We start from the raw sequence: 15,225 nt of genomic DNA, 5'->3' as shown, positions 1-15,225 counted from the left end.
TATACATACAGCCACCGCGCTGCTCAAATAAACATACAGCCACCGCGCTGCTCAAATATACATACAGCCACCGCGCTGCCCACATATACATACAGCCACCGCGCAGTCCACGTATTCTTTACATACAACCAAAGCGCTGCCCACGTATACATACAGCCAACGCGCTGCCCAAGTATACATACAGTCACCGCGCTGCCCACATATACATACAGCCACCTCGCTGCCCACGTACGCATACAGCCACCGCGCTGCCCACGTATACATACAGCCACCGCGCTGCCCACGTATACATACAGCCACTGTGCTGCCCACGTTTACATACAGCCACCACGCTGCCCACGTATACAAACAGCCACCGCGCTGCTCAAATATACATACAGCCACCGCGCTGCTCAAATATACATACAGCCACCGTGCAGTCCACGTATACATACAACCAACGCGCTGCCCATGTATACATACAGCCAACGCGCTGCCCACATATACATACAGCCACCTCGCTGCCCACGTATACATAAAGCCATCTCTTTGCCCATGTATACAAACCACCTTGCTGCTCCTGTATACATACAGCCACCTCGCTGCCCACGTACACATACAGCCACTGTGCTGCCCACGTTTACATACTGCCACCACGCTGCCCACATATACAAACAGCCACCGCGCTGCTCAAATATACATACAGCCATCGCGCTGCTCAAATATACATACAGCCACCGCGCAGTCCACGTATACTTTACATACAGCCAACGCGCTGCCCAAGTATACATACAGTCACTGCGCTGTCCATGTATACATACAGCCACCTCCCTGCCCTCGTACGCTACAGCCACCGCGCTGCCCACGTATACATACAGCCACCGCGCTGCCCACGTATACATACAGCCACCGCGCTGCCCACGTATACATACAGCCACCGCGCTGCCCACGTATACATACAGCCACCGCGCTGCCCACATATACATACAGCCACTGTGCTGCCCACGTTTACATACAGCCACCGCGCTGCCCAAGTATACATAGTCACCGCGCTGTCCATGTATACATACAGCCACCTCGCTGCCCACGTACGCTACAGCCACCGCGCTGCCCAAGTATACATACAGCCACCGCGCTGCCCACGTATACATACAGCCACCGCGCTGCCCACGTATACATACAGCCACTGTGCTGCCCACGTTTACATACAGCCACCACGCTGCCCACGTATACAAACAGCCACTGCGCTGCTCAAATATACATACAGCCACCGCGCTGCTCAAATATACATACAGCCACCGCGCTGCTCAAATATACATACAGCCACCGCGCTGCTCAAATATACATACAGCCACCGCGCTGCCCACATATACATACAGCCACCGCGCAGCCCACGTATATACAGCCAATGCGCTGCCCACGTATACATACAGCCAACGCGCTGCCCACGTATACACACAGCCACCTCGCTGCCCACGTATGCATACAGCCACCGCGCTGCCCACGTTTACATACAGCCACCACGCTGCCCACGAATGCATACAGCCACCGTGCTGCCCACGTTTACATACAACCACCACGCTGCCCACGAATGCATACAGCCACCGCGCTGCCCACGTATACATACAGCCACCGCGCTGCCCACGTATACATACAGCCATTGAGTTGCTCATGTATACGTACAGCCACGATGCTGCCTCCAATAGGTAGCACTAGACATCCAGTTTTATATCTCCTGCAGGAGACATTGGCATACCTTTTTTTTTTTTTTACCCAGGGAGCCCTGATTGGGCCTATAAGTCTCTCTCTGCAACCTGGCGGTCTTCACTAGGAGAAACAGTATCCCTGAGACCTCAATACAATTATTGCTGCATTCATCAGTTTATAAGATCATAAACACAACATATTATTAAAATACACTTCTTTATTAATCTGCGAGAACCAACCTTACCATTTTCATTTTCTGGGACTATGCTAAGAGATTCAGTGAGAACATCTATAGGATCACCACCCTCAATGTACGTGATGTGACTCCTTGCTGCTCCCTTCAAGTGGATGGTGTGCGCGATGTGCTGGAGGGAAAAGCCAAAAGGTGAAAACAAGGAGCTAAAACAATCCTTGACTTCTACAGATTGCAAACTTTCATGAGCCTGCTGTCAATCTATGACAACAGTATTTAACATGCATCGGTAGGGGACGCGTTATTCCATGCGCCCATCGGCGTGCCTGTGACGTGATTGTCATGACAGCCGGGGACCTGCTGAAGACCCCCATGCCTGTCATTTTGAAAGTCAGCCTGTGGTCGGCGTTCATAGAAGATCTTGATTATTCTATATACATAGCACAAGAGATCGGATGATTGCAGCTTCAAGTCCCCTAAGGGGATTAACAAATACAGTAAAAAGTAAAAAAAAAAAAAGTTTAGAAAATATGCAAAAAAGTCAACAAAAGTTCAAATCACCCTCTTTTTTCCCCATTAAAAATAAAAAAAATTAACAATACACCTGTTTGACATCGCTGCTTTTGTAAAAGTCCAATCAAAATTAATTGTTAAAACAGTGTAACGAGAGAAAAATATAAAAACTCCAGAATTTAGTTTTTTTTTGTTTGCTTTGTTTTTTTAACCACGGCAACATTGCAATAACAAGTGATCAAAGCATTGCATCTACCCCAAAATGATATCAGTAAAAATGGCCACTCAGGGTGCAAAAAATACGCCATCACACAGCATTATATCTTGAAAATTTAAAGTGTATGGGTCTCAAAAAATGGTGATACAAACAAAGTTTTTTGTTTTATTTTTACAAATTTCTGAATTGTTTTTCACCACTTAAAATATTGTTAGGTCAATTTACCGTATAGTGAACATGGTAAATAAAAATGAAACGAAAATCAACTGTGAAATTACGTTTTCTTTGCAATTTCAACGCCCTTGGAATTTTTTTTCCTGCTTTCCAGGGCATAACATGACAAAATGAATGGTGTTATTCAAAAGTACATCTCGTCCCGCCAAAAAAACAAGCCCACATATGACTATGGGGATGTAAAAATAAAAAAATTATGTCTCTTGGAAAAAGGGAAGGAAAAAACAAAAAGGAAGGTGGTGAAGGGGATATATATAAACTATTAACACATCTGTTACTGAAAGCATTAGTACTTTGCAGCAGTTTTTCCCCACACCTGCCTAAAACTTTTGCACAGTGCCATAAATAAAATAATGTCCTCCAAACGATATTCTCTTTGCTTTTATCCAACTCTTAGGATCCTCTCTACAGAGAACCAAGTACAGGCAGATCCAATAATGACTGGATCCTGACCTAAAACTCATTAGGGTTGGATAATAAGTCGGCAATTGGGTCAGTGTCAGGGACATTATGTATTTATGTGTCACTCCGAGCTGGTACATTAACAGTCTCACATAATGTAATAAGCGTAACCCTGAAAACTGGGACACACATGATGAAGTGTATCTAGATGACTGTATTGTGTATTTCCAGTTCTGAGATGCATCTTGTATTTCTATACCCATTTAATAAAAATGAAAATGACCTAAATCTACAGTGGACGTGGCATAGTTTCACAGAAAAAAAAAAAATAGAGAAACTATAATTTGTGCTTTTTTTCTTACCTTACCGAAGAGCTCCACCGTGAGGATGTCCGAGTACAGCACGCTCTCATGGTCTGGTGTGAACAACATTGTGAAATCTTGTGTTTTCTCAGGTTGGATGGTGCCCTCTACAGGAGTCACACTGAAAACACTGCGCCCATTGTAATTCTGTGGGCCTGAAAAGTGAAAAAAGCTTCTATTTAATGGCCCGTCATGGTTCTTTAGTTCTCCAATTTCTTGATACATATCTATCTATAAACTATTATCTATCAATCCATCTATTATCTATTTATCTATTATCTATTTATTATATATTTATTTAATATCTATCTATTATATATCTGTCTTTCTATCTATCCATCTATTATATATTTATCTATTATTTATTTATTATATATTTATTTATTTAATATCTACCATCTATCTATCTATAAACTATTATCTATCCATCCATCTATTATATATTTATCTAATATCTACCTATTATCTGTCTGTCTATTATCTATCTATCATTTATCTATTATCTATCTATCTATCCAATATCTTTTTATCGATCTATCTAATATCTATGAATGTATGTAATGTCACGCTGCTGCACTGCAGGTAGACGCAAGCTCCACTAGATGGCGATAGAGCGGAACGGGTTCTGCACACACATCAAGCAGACTTGCCGTGCAGCAGCGAGTCTACCACCAGATGGCAGCAGAATAGTCAAACAAGCCGGGTCAAATCCTAGAGTGTAGCACAGTACAAAAGGAACAAGCAAACTCAGAGTCAGGGACAAGCCACAGGATCAATAACGGTCAGGAGCGGATATGCCAAAAACAAGTATCAGGAAGTCCAAACAAAAGGGGAAACACAGAGTCAGGACAGGGAGAGGAGAATAACACAGACACGGGTCAATTCAGGAATCACAGCAAGACAAATCAGGATGAAACAGTCAGCTACTCACGCCGTAGGCAGAACTATAACTGACATCGCCTGCAGGAAGCAGTGGCGATAAATAGCAAACCTGAACCTAGACTGAGGCTGAGAAAGGTTAACCCCTGATATGGCCAGACCAGGAACATAGAAAGACAGGACTCAAAACCTGGTCTGGATCATGACAGTACCCTCCTCTCAAGGGTGGCCCACCAGACCCCAGGTTTTCCAAGATAACGCGTATGAAATGTGCAAACCAATCGATCAGCATGAACAGATCGTGCAGGGACCCAAGATCAATCTTCAGACCGTAACCCCTCCAATCGACCAAATACTGAAGTGAACTGCGGACCAAGCGCAAATCCACAATCCGTTCCACTTCATACTCAATCTGACCATCCACAGAGACAGGAGGCGGAGGGGATGGAGACCCAGCAGAGGAAGGTACAAATGACTTCAAGAGGGATTTATGGAACACATTGGGGATCCGAAGCGACGGAGGAAGGCATAAATGAAAAGGAACTGGATTGACAACCTCAATGATCTCATAAAGACCAATAAACCTGGGACCTAGCTTAGCAGAAGTAACTTTCAGACGTATGTTTCTTGTAGACAACCACACTTTATCTCCTACCAGGAATATAGGTCCAGCAGACCGTCGCTTAACAGCAAAATGTTTATGTTTGCCCTGAGCCTCCCCAATGTTCATCTGGACCTCCCTCCATACCTCCCCCAACCGCTGAATCAGCCCCTGAACACTCTGAATCCATCCTGGAAACTTCACCAAAATGGGGGTGAAAGCTGTAATTACAAAAGAACAGAGAGGTACCAGTGGACTGATTAATCCGATTATTAAAAGCAAATTCAGCCACTGGCAACAAAGAGCACCAATCATCCTGCTGGGAAGTGGCAAGACACCGCAAAATTTGTTCAGGAGACTGATTGGTCCTCCCTGTCTGACCGTTGTTTTCGGGATGGTAGGCCGAGGAGAAGGCCAAACTAATACCCAATCGTTTACAAAAAGCCCTCCAGAATTTGGACACAAATTGTACCCCTCTATCAGAAACCACACTCAAAGGCACACTATGCAATCGCACCACGTGTTCAACAAATAATCTCAATAGTGTTTCAGCATTAGGCAGACCTGCCAAAGGTACAAAGTGCACCTGTTTACTGAATCTGTCCACCATCACCCAGACCACATTTTTGCCATTGGAAGGAGGGAGATCAGTGATAAAGTCCATGGACAAATGAGTCCAAGGTCTGTCCGGAATTGGCAATGGCACCAATTCCTCCGCCGGCCGGTTATGGAAAGCTTTAGCATGGTCACACGTATCATAAGATGACACAAACACAGCATCATCAGAGGCCATACAGGACCACCAAAACAGCCTTGCAATAGATCTTCGAGTGGTCGAGATCCCAGGATGCCCACTAAGAGCAGAATCGTGGAACTCCTGGAGCACCCTCAACCGGTAGTGAACCGGGACGAAGAGTTTATCAGGCAATGACGGAGGAGAAAGAGTTTGAGCCTCACGAATCTGCCGCTCCAATTCTGAGGACACTGCTGCCACAATCACCCCGTGCTGAAAAATGGAGGAAGGAGGTTCGGGAGGTGATATCGGATCCAAGATGTGAGATAAGGCATCAGCCTTAACATTCTTGGAACCAGGTCGAAAGGTGATAGAAAAATTAAAGCGTTAACAAAAAGCAACCACCTCGCCTGTCTGGGAGTCAAACTTTTGGCAGCCTCAATATAGGACAAGTTCTTGTGGTCCGTAATCACCGTGATCCGATGAACAACCCCCTCCAAAAAGTGCCTCTATTCTTCAAAGGCCAACTTAAGGGTTAAAAGCTCCCAATTCCAGACACCATAATTTCTCTCAGCAGGAGAGAAGTTCTTCGAGAAGAAGGCAAAGGGTCTGAAGTTAGTCAACGTGGCGGATCCTTGGGACAACACCGCCCCCACCCCCACCTCTGATGCGTCCGCCTCAATAAAACATTACTTTAATGAAGAAAATGCCGCCACTGCAGGAGATGACCAGATTTTGATCAGCCCTGTTACGAGTAAGATCAGTGAGGGGCTTGACCACCTGTGAAAACCCCTTAATGAATTTCCTATAATAATTGGCAAAACCCAAAAAATGCTGAAGACCCCTCAAGTCTTTGGGATGCACCCAATCCACAATGGCCCTTACCTTCCCATCTTCCCAGCGTCCATACGAAACCCCTTAGCAGACAGGATGAACCCCAGAAAGGACAGCTCTTGAACGAAAAATGAGCATTTATCCGGTTTCGCAAAAAGCGAGTTCTCCCGTAACTTCTAGGGGATTGCCCATAGATGACCCATGTGAGCTTGTTTGTCAGAAGAAAACACAAGGATATCATCTAAATACACCACCATAAAGCACCCAATGAAATCAGAAAATACATGGTTAATAAAATTCTGAAAAACGGCTGGCGCATTAGTGAGACCAAAGGGCATAACCAAATTCTCAAACAATCCATCAGATGTGAGAAATGCCATTTTCCACTCATCCCCCTCCCGAATACGGATTAGATTATATGCTCCCCTGAGGTCCAATTTAGAAAACCACTTGGCCCCAAATAATTGGTTGTACAGATCAGGGATGAGCTGGAGGGGATAGGTATTTCTCACTGTGATCTTAATTCCCGAAAAACGAGGCATGGGTGCAAACCACCATGTTTTTTTTTTTCTTTTTACAAAAAAGAATCCAGCCGCCACTGGAGAGACAGAGGGATGGATGTGACCTTTACAAAGGCTTTCAGAGATATACTCCTTCATAGAGGTTCACTCTGGGCTGGAGAGGTTGTAAAGATGGGTCTTGGGCAATTTAGCACCCGGAACCAGATGGATAGTTCAGTCACAAGGGCAGCGTGGTGGTAAGACCTCGGCCTCCTAAACAGAAAAAACATCCTAAAAATCCCTCAGGTACTCCAGAATACCTTCCAGATTAACGGATGACAAGAACAGTAGCAAGACAACTTTTAACACAATTAGGACCCCATTTAACAATATCCCGAGATTCCCAGTTTATCACAGGATTGTGTAATTGTAACCAAGGATATCCCAACACCAGTTCCGCAGGAACATTGTCCAGAACAAAACATGAAATATGTTCCTAATGCAAGGAACCCACCTTGAGGAGAAACTCCTCCGAGACAAATTTAATGACATTATTAGCCAGCGGTGTCTTGTCAATGGCAACAATATGAATTGGAGTCTCCAGCCTAACTGTCCATAACTTACACTTGGTCACCAAGTTAGAGTCAATAAAGTTCATGGACGACCCGCAATCCACGAAAGCAGAAGTGGGCATGAAGCAACTCCCACAACAAAGTTCCACTTCCAACAATATTTTAGAAAATGAGGAAAAAGGTACCCGAGAGTCTGGGTGACCTCCTCGACAATCACCCAGACTCAGCCGCTTGTTAGTCAATGGGCAGGAGGGGCAGTCCTTTTTCCAGTGTCCCGGATTTCCACATTAGAAAATCAATTTTCCCTTGCTTCGCCATCTCCTCTCCATCTCCATGAGGTTGGTGGCCCCCACCTCCATAGGTTCGGATGATGGCATAACAGGATTAGCAGGAAGCAAAGAAAACTCTCTCTGTGTAACACCTCTCTCCCGCAGCCTCCGATCCATACGGATAGCTTGAGTCATAGATGGAGAGCTAGAGCGTCCTTCAGGTGATCCAATAGTCCTCTCCTGAACTGACACCTAAGTGCAGAGTCGTTCTAGGCCACCTCAGTGGACCATCGTCGGACCTCGGAGCAATACCATTCGGCCGAGAGCTTACCCTGAAAGAGACCCATGATTGTGTCCTCTGCCACTCTGACCTGGTCAGGTTCATCAAAAATAAGTCCTAAGGCCTCAAAGAACCTATCCACAGACACGTTCAGGGGCAGTAGCAGGTTAAAGAAAAAGCCCATGATTAAGGTCCCTCCCGAAGTAAGGAAATCATTATCCCCACCCGCTGACTCTCAACTCCAGAGAATCGGGGTCTAAGAGAGAGCAGCAACTTGCAACGCTCCCTAAACGTACGGAACTTCTCCTTTTCTCCAGAGAAGGTACCTGGGAGCCTGACCGTTCAGGAGAGTGCAGTGAAACATCAACAGTGTCAGAGTGTTTACAGACAGATTGGGAAATAGAACCCTGAAAAAATGTAACCGTTTCCGAATGCTTCCTTTGCAGTTGGTTATGAGACCTGGCTAGAGTCTTATATTCCACAGACAAATCCTTCATTATTTGTGTCAGGCTAGACATCTGATCCGCCAAGGTATGGAGCGGATCCATAGAAAGAAGAGCAGGGAGAAAAATACTGTCTGTTTTGGGTCAGTTATAATTTGACACTGCTGCAATCGAGGTAGACACAAGCTCCACTAGATGGCAAAAGAGTGAAAGGGAGTGTCACGGGGGCTTAGTTCAACTAAGGCTGAAATACCCGGGGCCCCTGTGGTGTCCCTTTACTAGGGGAAACCCTGTCTGACCCTCAACCCAGGGTTTTTGCTGAAGGTGCAAATGCCTGAGCCTCCGACCTTTCCTTATCTCCTGCTCAGCCCTGCACTTAACCCTCCACCCTCCACCCAGTGAGAAGTCACCACCAAAGCTCCCACACAAATAATGACAGACAGGGAGAACTTAAACTGCACTGCGCCGCACACACACAGGAATAAACAGTAATGTGAACAGGGCACAACTAAACACAAATATGGGAAGGAGAAAGGATAACGACGGATCATACGACACCAGATAAGAATCTCTCTCTTGAACACCTCCACTCCAGACCGGAACCACTTGGTATGAAACACAAGCTATAATCGGCGACGCCCATAGGCCAGCATGACTATTTAAAGACCGTGGGCGTGACTAACCATCCAACCTGGTCTCCAGCAGGATTAACCCCCGAGAGCCTGAAGATCAGGCCGGCGCCACTGAGGCTATAGTGGCTGGAGGTGGAACTACCTCTGCCTGCCGGATGCTGTGGTGTGAACAGCGTCCGACATGACAGTACCCCGTCTTCTACGAGGGACCCCAGGGCCCTCAAGACTCATAGGACCCGGCTTGTCCGGATGACGACGGTGAAAAGAACTGACCAGCCGATCCGCATGTATGTCTGAGGCTGGAACCCAAGACCTCTCCTCTGGACCATACCCCCGCCAGTGCACCAAATACTGAAGAGTACGGCGTACTACTCGAGAGTCCACTACCTTGGCGACCTCGAACTCTAACTCGCCATCCACCATGACTGGAGGTGGCATCGGCGTCGTGTCCACCAAGCCTACCACCTTTTTCAATAAAGCCCTGTGAAACACGTTGTGTATCTTGTACACCGCGGGAAGTTCCAACCGATAAGCTACTGGGTTAATGATGGCAGAAATCCTAAAAGGCCCAATAAACCTTGGACCCAGTTTTAAAGAAGGGATTTTGAGTTTTATGTTCTTCGTAGCTAACCACACCCATTCACCCACACACAGGTCCGGACCTGGCACGCGTCTACTGTCAGCCACCCGTTTGTACCTGGCACTCATGCTCAACAAACGCTGTTTCACCCGCCTCCAGACTGATGACAATTGGGCTCCTAGCTGATCCTCCTCCGGGACACCCCCGGAGTCACCCTGACGTAAGGTACAAAACTGAGGATGTTGACCGTACACACAAAAGAATGGAGACTCTCCTGATGACTCTTGGCGGTGATTATTTAATGCGAATTCGGCCAGAGGAAGGAAAGTAGACCACTCCTCCTGGTTGTCGGACACAAAGCATCGTAAATACTGTTCTAGATTTTGGTTCATGCGCTCAGTTTGTCCATTAGACTGTGGATGAAACGCCGATGAATGTGACAACTTGATCCCCAACCTTGAGCAAAAAGCTTTCCAAAACCTCGCCACAAATTGCGTACCCCTATCAGATACTATGTCAGACGGTACTCCGTGGAGTCTGACCACCTCCTTCACAAATACCTGAGCCAACGTCTTAGCATTGGGCAAAGAGGACAACGCCACAAAATGCGCCATCTTTGAAAAACGGTCAACCACCACCAGGATGACCGTGTTCCCTGCCGAGGCTGGCAAGTCAGTGATAAAATCCATGGAGATTTCTGTCCATGGCCTATTGGGTACCCCCAGAGGCTGTAGCGTGCCAGCAGGACGGGTTCGGGGTGACTTAGCCCTAGCGCACGTGATGCAAGCTGCCACGTACGAGAAAACGTCCTGCCGGATTTTGGGCCACCAGAAACGACGCGATACCAGCTCTAAGGTGCCCTTCACCCCTGGGTGACCAGCCAGTACCGAATCGTGGTGTTCCTTCAACACCTTAGGCCGAAGATGCAGGGGTACAAATGATTTGTTGGCGGGAAGTCCTGGTGGTACCTCCTCTTGGGCCTCGGCAATCTCCGCCTCTACCTCAGTCGTGAGAGCCGAGACCACTACCCCTTTCTGGAGGATGGGTACCGGCTCTTCCCGAGGTTCTCCCCCCGGAAAACACCTAGACAAAGCATCCGCCTTGGTGTTTTTAGCCCCGGGACGGTACGTCACAAGAAAATTGAAACGAGTAAAAAACAATGCCCAGCGAGCCTGCCTAGGAGACAGACGCTTGGCCGACTCCAGGTAGAGCAGATTCTTATGGTCGGTGATAACTGTGACCTGGTGAGCCGCCCCCTCCAAGAAGTGTCGCCATTCCTCAAAAGCCAGTTTGATGGCCAACAACTCCCTGTTGCCGATATCATAATTCCGTTCGGCTGGCGACAACTTCTTGGAGAAGTAGGCGCATGGATGCATCTCGCTCAAGGACGAGCCTTGAGACAGTACTGCCCCCACTCCCACCTCCGACGCATCAACCTCTACCACAAAAGGTTTAGACACGTCTGGTTGCACCAGAATGGGGGCTGAAGCAAAACTATTCTTCAGACGCTCAAATGCACGCATAGCCACCTCAGGCCAGTTCGCCAGATCGGCACCCTTTTTTGTCATGTCCGTGAGCGGTTTGGCGACAGTCGAAAAGTGTTTTATAAATTTCCTATAATAATTCGCAAACCCAAGGAACCGCTGGAGTGCTTTCAGACTCTCCGGCCTCTCCCATTGCAACACCGCTTGCACCTTAGCGGTGTCCATTTTAAAACCAGCTGCGGACACAATATATCCCAAAAAGGGCAACTCCTGGACAAAAAATAAACATTTTTCCAGCTTAGCATAGAGCTGGTTCTCCCGGAGCAACTGTAACACCTGCCTAACATGCTGCAAATGAGTGTCCCGATCGCTAGAATAAATGAGGATATCATCCAGGTATACAATCACAAATCTCCCCAGGACATGAGCAAAGACATCATTAATAAAATGTTGGAAAACGGCAGGCGCGGTGGTCAACCCAAACGGCATAACCAGACTCTCAAAATGACCCTCAGGAGTGTTAAACGCCGTCTTCCACTCATCCCCCTGACGGACCCTTATGAGGTTATACGCCCCCCTGAGGTCCAGCTTGGAAAACCATTTTGCCCCCGCTACCTGGTTGAACAAATCCGGGATCAACGGCATTGGGTAGGGATCACGGATAGTAATCTGGTTTAACTCTCTGAAATCCAGACACGGGCGTAACCCCCCATCTTTCTTCTTAATGAAGAAAAACCCCGCGGCTACAGGCGAGGACGAAGGCCGGATGTGACCTTTGCTCAGACTCTCCGCGATGTAGTCTTTCAGAGCTTGTCTCTCAGGACCAGAAATATTAAACATCCTGGCCTTAGGTAATTTGGCCCCGGGTTTTAACCTAATAGCACAGTCATAGGCTCTATGTGGAGGCAGTTCTGAGCAACCCTTCTCAGAGAAAACATCCGCGAAATCCTGCAAAGCCTCCGGCAGGCTGGGCGTCACGGCGGACACACATGTGGCCAAGCAATTGTCTTGGCAGAAACCACTCCATTGTACTATGTCCTGAGTTTTCCAATCAATTACCGGGTTGTGCCTGGACAGCCATGGAAAACCCAGGACCATTTGAGCTGGGAGATTACGGAGGACCCTACATGTAACCGACTCAGAATGTAGGACCCCAATGTGGAGTTTCACCTCTGCCACAAACTCAGTAATCTCCCCTTGAGGGAGGGGAACAGCATTAATGGTCACCACCTGTATGGGGTGAGGAAGTTTTTCAATCTTAAACCCGGCGGTGTGTGCAAACTCCTCATCTATGAGATTGGTGGCGGAACCGCTATCAACAAACACTGATATAGGTAGCTCTCTGCCGGCGACAATAACCTTGGCAGGGAGCATACATTGAGATACCATCATGGAGGATATGCATACGCTCAGTTGGGTCTCCTCCATACCCTCTGAGCTTAACAGTTTTCCGCCGGTGTGACCCTCTTAGGTAGTACCGGGCAAACGTTAACATAATGACCTCCTTTACCACAGTAGAAACATGCTCCGGACTTCCGGACTCCCGGAGCGCGAGGCTGAACCTGTGCCACGCCAGCAATCTGCATAGGTTCAGGGGACTCATCTACTTCAACCACACCTGCACCTCTGCTTTCTCCCAGAGGTAGCGTCTCCTGTGCCCCCTGACGAAAACGGCGATCAATACGTATCACCAAACTCATGGCAGACTCCAATGATGCCGGAGTCTCATACATCAGGAGGGCTTGTTTCACCCTCCCTGATACCCCATGAATAAACTGGCTCCGCAGTGCTGGGTCATTCCACTGTGTGTCTACAGCCCAGCGGCGAAATTCCGAACAATAGTCTTCTGCCAAGTGCTCCCCCTGGCGGAGGGCGCGGATTTTAGATTCCGCTAGAGCCAGTCGGTCAGGGTCATCGTAAATGAGCCCGAGGGCAGAAAAAACATTATCGACCGAATGAAATGTAGCAGAGTCAGGTGGTAAGGAAAATGCCCATGCTTGGGGGTCACCACTCAGTAATGACAACACCAGCCCTACTCGCTGGGCCTCATTACCTGAGGATATTGGCCGCATGCGGAAGTATAATTTGCAGGCCTCCCGAAATACGACAAATTTGCTGCGATCGCCTGAAAATCGTTCTGGCAGCGGAAACTTCGGCTCTGCACCGATACCTGCAGATGCCGTTTGCACCTTTGCTACTACCAGGCCCTGCTGCTGAACTGCCCCATTCAACTCGGAGACCTGTATGGACAGCGCCGCCAACTGGCGGGTTATGGAATCTAATGGATCCATGGACTCCTGAAAAAATGTAGGCCGATTATAATGTCACGGGGGCTTAGTTCAACTAAGGCTGAAATACCCGGGGCCCCTGTGGTGTCCCTTTACTAGGGGAAACCCTGTCTGACCCTCAACCCAGGGTTTTTGCTGAAGGTGCAAATGCCTGAGCCTCCGACCTTTCCTTATCTCCTGCTCAGCCCTGCACTTAACCCTCCACCCTCCACCCAGTGAGAAGTCACCACCAAAGCTCCCACACAAATAATGACAGACAGGGAGAACTTAAACTGCACTGCGCCGCACACACACAGGAATAAACAGTAATGTGAACAGGGCACAACTAAACACAAATATGGGAAGGAGAAAGGATAACGACGGATCATACGACACCAGATAAGAATCTCTCTCTTGAACACCTCCACTCCAGACCGGAACCACTTGGTATGAAACACAAGCTATAATCGGCGACGCCCATAGGCCAGCATGACTATTTAAAGACCGTGGGCGTGACTAACCATCCAACCTGGTCTCCAGCAGGATTAACCCCCGAGAGCCTGAAGATCAGGCCGGCGCCACTGAGGCTATAGTGGCTGGAGGTGGAACTACCTCTGCCTGCCGGATGCTGTGGTGTGAACAGCGTCCGACATGACAGGGAGTCTGCACACAGACGGAGCAGTCCTGCCGTGCAGCAGGGAGGCTATCACCAGATGGCAGCAGAATTGTCAAACAAGCCGGGTCAAATCCTAGACTGTAACGCTGTACCAAAGGAATGAGCAAACTCAGAGTCAGGGACAAGCCACAGGATCAGTAATGGTCAGGAGCGGATACGCCAAAAACAAGAGACAAAAAGCAGGTCAGGGTCCAAGCCAAGTTCAAGTACCAGGAAATCCAAACAAAAGGGGAAACACAGAGTCAGGACAGGGAGAGGGGAATAACACATACACCGGTCAAGTCAGGAATCACAGCAGGACAAATCAGGATGAAACAGAGTCAGCTACTCACGCTATAGGCAAAACTATAACTGAAATTGCCTGCAGGAAGCAGCGGCAATAAATAGCAAACCTGAACCCAGAATGAGGCTGAGAAAGATTAATCCCTGACATGACCAGACATGGAACATCGAAAGACAGGACTCAAAACCCGGTCTGGATCATGACATGCATCTAATATATATTTTCAGTCATCTATATAATATCAATCCATATTATGGGGTCAGCCCTCCTAAGTCAGATAACAAAAAAAAACGCCCATTTTTTGGATTAGTATTCGAGAGGCTTTCGTGATAGCCTTGGGGGCTTTACACCCATTTTTGCATGAAAAGTGCTGCTTTTATTACTCTGTCTGTCACATTTATCCTAACAGTTCTTCAAGCATTTTTTTAATCAAATCCAGATTCTAAGCAGAGCTACAAAGCAGTGGAATAACCAGGATCCATGCCTGTATAAATTAATACTGTACAGTGTGAACAAGACCTCAAAATAATAACTGCTGTGGTAAAAAGTTATGACTCTTAAAGGGGTTTTCTAAAAGGAAATGCC

The 15,225-nt window shown here is 47.4% G+C and overlaps 1 protein-coding gene across 1 annotated transcript in view; it reads right to left on the bottom strand.

Moving 5' to 3' along the window:
* Positions 1-15,225, bottom strand: part of CFAP74 (cilia and flagella associated protein 74) — a 269,418-nt gene that overhangs the window by 22,119 nt on the left and 232,074 nt on the right. The window contains exons 35-36 of the mRNA XM_073585414.1: positions 3,608-3,762; positions 1,931-2,051 (exon numbers count right to left, since the gene is read on the bottom strand). Of these exons, the coding sequence (XP_073441515.1) occupies positions 1,931-2,051; positions 3,608-3,762 (276 nt within the window). The remainder of the gene's footprint in view (positions 1-1,930; positions 2,052-3,607; positions 3,763-15,225) is intronic.

The sequence above is a fragment of the Dendrobates tinctorius genome, unplaced genomic scaffold (assembly GCF_039654945.1).
Source record: "Dendrobates tinctorius isolate UK_male_01 unplaced genomic scaffold, ASM3965494v1 ptg000086l, whole genome shotgun sequence".
Lineage (NCBI taxonomy): Eukaryota > Metazoa > Chordata > Amphibia > Anura > Dendrobatidae > Dendrobates > Dendrobates tinctorius.
This window is presented reverse-complemented; position numbering and strand designations above follow the sequence as displayed.